The 6530-nt window shown below is 35.2% G+C and overlaps 1 protein-coding gene across 2 annotated transcripts; it reads right to left on the bottom strand.

The window, feature by feature from the left end:
* Nucleotides 1-249: 249 nt before the first annotated feature.
* On the bottom strand, nucleotides 250-3852 carry il21 (interleukin 21). Of its 2 annotated transcripts, XM_052574625.1 has the most exons (7): nucleotides 3206-3852; nucleotides 2996-3090; nucleotides 2833-2883; nucleotides 1414-1548; nucleotides 1261-1299; nucleotides 1071-1154; nucleotides 250-805 (listed from the first exon to the last, which is right to left on the bottom strand). In XM_052574625.1, the coding sequence occupies exons 2-7, from the start codon at nucleotides 3050-3052 to the stop codon at nucleotides 785-787; spliced, it is 387 nt and encodes a 128-aa protein (XP_052430585.1). In that variant the 5' UTR covers nucleotides 3053-3090; nucleotides 3206-3852; the 3' UTR covers nucleotides 250-784. The 2 variants fall into 2 exon arrangements, with proteins under 2 accessions (XP_052430585.1, XP_052430584.1); XM_052574624.1 differs by lacking the exon at nucleotides 3206-3852 and having other exon boundaries at nucleotides 2996-3197.
* Between the last annotated feature and the right edge of the window lie 2678 nt (nucleotides 3853-6530).

Raw genomic sequence — 6530 nt, 5'->3', positions numbered from 1 at the left:
TTTTGACATGGTTAAAAGGGCATTGTTTTACACTACCATTGAGAAATATTAACCAAAGTATGTTATAGGCTTTTCATTAAGATCCTAAAGATTCATATCAACTTGGAAAATTGGCATCCGAAGACCCCTTTTTAACATAGACAACAAAACCCTTTCACCATTCATGATGTTTTTGTCTCATCTTCTCAGCATTAAACAGATTTGAAATAGAGAGAATACAATGTCCACCTCAAATAACCATCACAGCCATGAAGTAAATGTAAAGAAATATTTTAATGTCAAATAAATATCATCAAAAACATGCATCTCACTGTGAGACATATAATAAGTGTATCTGCTTTTTAAAGATACATTGGTAACATTTCATTGGAATGAGTGGTTTTCCTGACAAAGATTAATAATTAAATTCCTAGCATACTTAATAAAGTGACAAATCTACTCGAAAGCCCTTGTGTTGTTGCATAAAGATTCATCTTCATCAGGGAAACCACCCCTCTTTCCAGGAACAGGACTGTTGTGAAGATGGAATCTTACCACAAGGTGGCGTTATAACAAAACAAAAACATGTAATTAATAACGGAGCTCTTGTTTCATAAAGAAGCTGTTGCCCTGTACATAGAAACATGGACATTCCTTTAACATATCCTCTACTTAAAACAAACAAGAAAACGTTCAATAAATAATCAATAAATAGGACAGCAGGAGCAGCGTAGCGTGTGAAGCTCTTCTCTGCTGTCGGTTGGTCAGGTAGTGTTATACACACAGTCTCTTTATTCTTTCATCTCTACACTTGACTGGTATAGATCTAGAAAAAGAAAAGTAGGTCATTAACAAAGGGCTTCTTATCTGTTTCATTACAATGAACAGTTAAATTAATAATCAAATTAATAACTCGGTGTAATTCTTTATAAACTCACGTAAGATGCAAATATTCAAATATTTTTTGCAAAATGTAACTTTACATACATACATATATAGATATGTGTGTGTGTGTGTGTGTGTGTGTGTGTGTGTGTGTGTGTGTGTGTGTGTGTGTGTGTGAGAGACATTAAGGATTGAATTGAACTTACCTTTTGCAGAAGAGTTTGAAAACTCTGCATGAACGTTTGGCTGTCAACCTTGTTGTACGAGTCACATGATTTGCACTGAGATGTCTGAAACAGAGCATTGCACGAGGTCAGATTTGTATGCAACAGCATTATTACAGTTTATACCAAACACATTTGCAGCAGTTATTTTTTATGCGTTTGTGTTTCTCACCTGTATCTCTTCAGGTTTGCAACTGGACACACCTTTCACCTGTTAAAAATGAAGAACAAATAAATTAGCATTTCTCATTTCTTAGATTTAAAACCATGCATGCATTGACATGCAGTTCACTCTGCCCATAAACCAAATAAACACACAACTCACAATGAATGATTTGCGGAGCTCATTGAAGATGATCTTCTGTGACAACTTTAGTCTCTGGTTTAGTTTGCCTTCGTCTACTTTTAGGTTAAGCACTTGGGACCGAAAACATTCCAGAGCAGGTGCAACACAGCAGTCCTGTGTAAAGAAACAAAGCCGACCGTTAACAGAAACCCAGCAAACTGAAATATAATTATGAGAACATTTAAGAAAACATTTATTCTGAATGTCCACTGAAATTGACAGTTTCTTAAAAACAATTTTAACTAATGTTCCATTTTAGCAATTTGCACACATTTTTGCTTTTTAACATCCTATGAACATTTAATATCCACAACGAACATTCTGTTGACGTCACTGGAAGAACGCTTGGTCATAACCTTGCCAGAACATTCTGAGAATGTTCCCTGATAGCCATAATTGTCTATATGAGTTTTGTTTGTAGTCACATTGGATTGTGTTTTTTTTTTTTTTAGTGTGCAAACCCTGCATGAAAGGCTCTCGGTTCCCCAGCCACAAGCTCTTTCTCTTCCTGTCTGTTATTGTATGCAGAAATCTATACATCTTGACTCTAAATTTCCCTTGTGCTCAAGCAGTTTTCACAGAAACTGAGGAAACTCTTTCTTTCCACACAGAAAAACAAAAACCGTTTTCCGTATGTGAGACGAGAGTGTACAGAAACTCACTTTTTCTGTCACTTAGCCATTATTGGTTTACACTTTATTTTAAAGTGTCTTTGTTACATTGCTATTACACATTTAAGTACAGTGTTATATTAATTAACTACATGTACTTACTCTATGGTTAGGATTTGGGTTACTTGCATGCAATTATGCATCATTTATTGTTATGCACATGTTAAGTATGACAAGGACACATTAATGCGTTACCCAAATATGCAATATTTGTAATAATAATATGAAAAAGTATGCAACTGAGAAATAGGCCAAATCGGTTTTAGCAGCTCTACTCTCAATCCCCTTTCGGCTGTTGTCATATTACTCATCATATTTCTCCTAAATGAAGCATACTTTCTCCTGACTTACTTGCACAAAATGACTTTTAATCTAAAAAAGGGAGCAATTACAAAACGAGAGGGTGTTTGCCAAGAAAAGCATGACTAAATATTGTTATTTCTGTACTGATAGATGGATTCAGCGAAACATAGGTCATTTGTATGGAATCAACCCACGTTTGTTTTTTTGCAAATCACATTTGTTTGAAAATCAATTGTGTTGAACTGAAACCTGTTCTGTGAAAGGTGGGCTGTATAATGACAGAAACGTGTTTATATTATGGCAGGCCGAATCACTGAGTCATGCAGAAACCGCTATGAATCAAGCCTAACTGTGTGGTCGTATTAGACCGCCGATGGCATCCAGTGAATGCTGAATTTAACGGAGAATAAAAATCACTTCTTACCTTCAGATCGTAGATGGTGGGTGAGTTCAAACTTGTGCTTTTGTCCTTTACCTTTAAAAAACAGAAGAAAAAGCAGATTGAAAAATCGGTCAATGTTACGTAAAATGTGAAAAAAATTAAATAAAACAAAAAGCCATCCGTAGATCTTTGGAAGCCAACTTACCATGCCATGGTTGATCCTGTTGAGTTCATTCATAACTTTACTGAGCGTGAGGATCATTGGCGACTCCTCTGCCTGCGCTGCGATCCAACAAACCACTGCAAACACAAAACACACAGACGCCTTCATGTTTAAGCTGCAAGTTTTCTTCTTTAACTTCTCTAAAGCTACTTGGATTGATGTCCGTCATACTGTCGACAGGTAGACAATCACCTTATATAAGAATCCTTGAGGACGCTGGAAAATCGCTTCTTTGTGGAGATTGGAACACTCAATTTCTACAATGACTAATTAGTTTTTCTTTTCCACTGGCCACTCGTCACAACAGTCAGTTGACGAAGATGTAATCGAGAGGCGCGTGCGCGGGGGTGTACGGATGCTGTGTGTGTGTTTCTGTGTGTGTGTGTGTGTGTGTGTGTATGTGAACCTGACCCAGACTTTCTGCACACTTGGCAGGAAACTACAAAACGCTGTCAGTTCCTCTTCTCATTCTGAATCAGCACCAGAAACATGTGTGTGACTTAGGTGCGGCATCATCAAGCAAGTGGATATGAAAAGGTGCTTTTTTCTTTGTGGCTTCCCACACAAACCATATTGATTATAGACAAAAACAGGAAGTTTAATGTACTTTTCTTCTATTGAGATAAGAATAGATCGACCTGGAACTGAAATATTTGCACCCTAAACCTGCAGGGCATTAAATGACATCAGATATATGGCTTACAGAGAGAGTGCACCTGTGTGTTACCTGCTTGTGGCCAGGGTTATTATAGTTTATTAAAACTAAAACCATAAAAATACATTGGAATAAAATATAAAAACATTTCTTTAGTTAGTTGCCAAGACAGCATTTTTTTCCATTTTGATTTAATTTAACGTAATGGCTAAAACTAAAACTGAGATAAATGCCATTGAACTATATAGACAAATAAAATACTAATTACTTAAACTAAAATTTAAATGACAATGTAAAATATACAAATAAAAACTGATTTAATATATTAATAATAATGACAGAAAAACGCACAACAAACAATAGTCAACTAAACTGTAAAAAGGAAACCAAAAACATAAAAATAAAAACTTTTAATAGAAACTACAATAGTATCTCAGCGATACTAAAAAACACCGCTTGTGGCTTTAATTCCACAGTGTCACGACACACTTAGAAAGACCCGATCGCTCAGCACGACAGAACAGGAAATGAGATCACAGCGGGCATGTGAACGAGCCCCACTGCCAGCTAATCCTAGGCCATGCTGAACAGGAAGTGGTGGGAAGAGGTTGGCGGCTGTCATACCCATAGGGGGAAGGCCCTGGTGACCCCCGGACAGGATAGGTTCACGCTGGGGATTCCTCCCTTTACGGAGATCATGGAAGACAGTTTGTGCCTTAGGTGAAAATTTCATGATTCAAAAATTTCCTCTGCCAGTCATGTCTAGATCTGAATGGATTTCCCTCAACCTGGAAAGCACAATGAGTGCATGGGTTTAAGTGGCTGCGTGGGTGTTTGGGTGGGGGTCTAGAGGTGAAACTGATATCATGACATCAAGACAACATGTCATCTTCCAATTAATGTGTTTTCTGTGGCTGATGATGAAAATCCATCTAAAAAAAGAAAGTGTGTGAGCTTCAGTGATTGGACCAGATGGAATATGCAGAATCTCTGAATGAATTTAAGTCTGACAAATGAAGTAATAGTCAGAATTTATTATTTTGTATTATAATTTGTTTTACATTTAGTGAAAATCTAAAAAAAAGTTTGATTATCGAGTCATATTTGATACAGCAGGCTTTTATGGCTCATATAGTATAATATAATATGAAAAAAATCCCACATTGTATTAAGAGAGGCTCAAACCGAGCAAAAATATGCAGTTTGGTGCAGAAGCTGATATTAATATTGACAAAAAGTAATGTAAATCCGTGTTATATTTATAACAGATACCAGGTACTTATAATATGATATAAATGTCAGTCGTCACTTCCCAATAATATGTATTTACTATGATTGTAATTTTACTGTATTGAAATTATCATCAAAACTTATAATTCAATGTATTACAAAAATTATTTAGAGATGAACAAACACACATTCCTCAAAAGCCTGATGGTCATATTAAACAGTCACTGATTTTTCTGGATAATCAAGTAAAGCCAAGCTGCAGTGTTTATCTTGAAATATTACTAAACCGTATCAAAGTTATTCTTATGTTTACTTTATAAAAATCAATGAAGATTTCAAAGCAAAAGACACGTGAAGCTCAAGCTGAAGGTCGACGTCCATATAAGGCAGGTGTGCAACAGCAAACTTTCAGCAAAGTTTGGACGTTGTTGTTGATCATTTAGAGGCTTTATTTGAGTATTGAATATGATGCAGTGGGGTTAAACATTTTAGTGAGTGCAACATGTTTTTGGCAGCTGCAAGCATAACCGAATTAGCTGAAATATGTCTTTAAAAACACTCAAAAGTCAGAATATATGTAGAATTTCATGAATGACTGACATTGCAATTCTGTGGAAATCTGCAGATTCTGTGCGGGCCTGGAAAAAGAACAACTACATGAAATCTGAATCAGTACTATTTATATGTTTATTAATGCTGCTTTTAACATACACATAAGTTCTTTCTCTATCCAATCGTTTCCTGAATGATACATTTATTTATTTTCTCTTCGTTGTAAACCTTCACTTGGAAACATGCCATTGAAAGACTTGTGAATGTTGTTTGTTTCATGTTGACTTTGGTTTGTATGTGAGCAGAGATGATACAGATCAGTGATATCTGTGGCTGATGGTGTAAAACGCAAGAAAATACTGGCAATGATTCACACAATAAAAATGCCACATTTAGATATTATATTACAAGAAGTGTGGAAATATAATCCTTTAGAAACTGTTTTACAAACATTGACAGACAGTTTTTCCATATAGATATATTTTCAATTATGTTTGTCTATATAAGTGGTTGGAGGGGTGGCTAAGAATATATTAAACATGAAGGATGCATGCATATTTTCTTTTTTATTAAAAATAATTTTAAAGCATCACGACTGACTGCAGTACAACTCCTAAAGTATTTCATGTTAAATGTTAGTTAGTCATACTAAGACTTTACATACATACAATAGACCTTTTTCATCTTTTTTTCTTGTTTTTGCAAGATCAAACACACATGAACAATTTTCCATTTTTCACTTTTTTTCTTTACTTTAACCATTTATGATGACTAACATCACAAAAGTCCCAGATTCTTATGCAATATTTGCATACAAAAATAAAGAGATGCAGTGGAAATTGAGTCGATGAGTGTCTGAGGCAAGAAATTGAGAACAAGAAATTGTTTACGTTTAAAGGGAAACTCAATATTTCCATTGAAGGAAAATGTACCTTTATATATTCTGACAGTTTAAACGGCCGCAACACAAAATCTGACACATGTGACGTGCAGTCATTGCAATGTTTTATTTGAATTCTCACATAAAGCTGAATATCAAAAACTCAAAAACTGTGTGAATTTTCATAAAAACCATGCATC

This window comes from Carassius gibelio, chromosome B14 (assembly GCF_023724105.1).
Source record: "Carassius gibelio isolate Cgi1373 ecotype wild population from Czech Republic chromosome B14, carGib1.2-hapl.c, whole genome shotgun sequence".
Lineage (NCBI taxonomy): Eukaryota > Metazoa > Chordata > Actinopteri > Cypriniformes > Cyprinidae > Carassius > Carassius gibelio.
The sequence above is the reverse complement of the archived record's forward strand: the minus strand, read 5'-3'. Positions and strand labels throughout refer to the sequence as shown.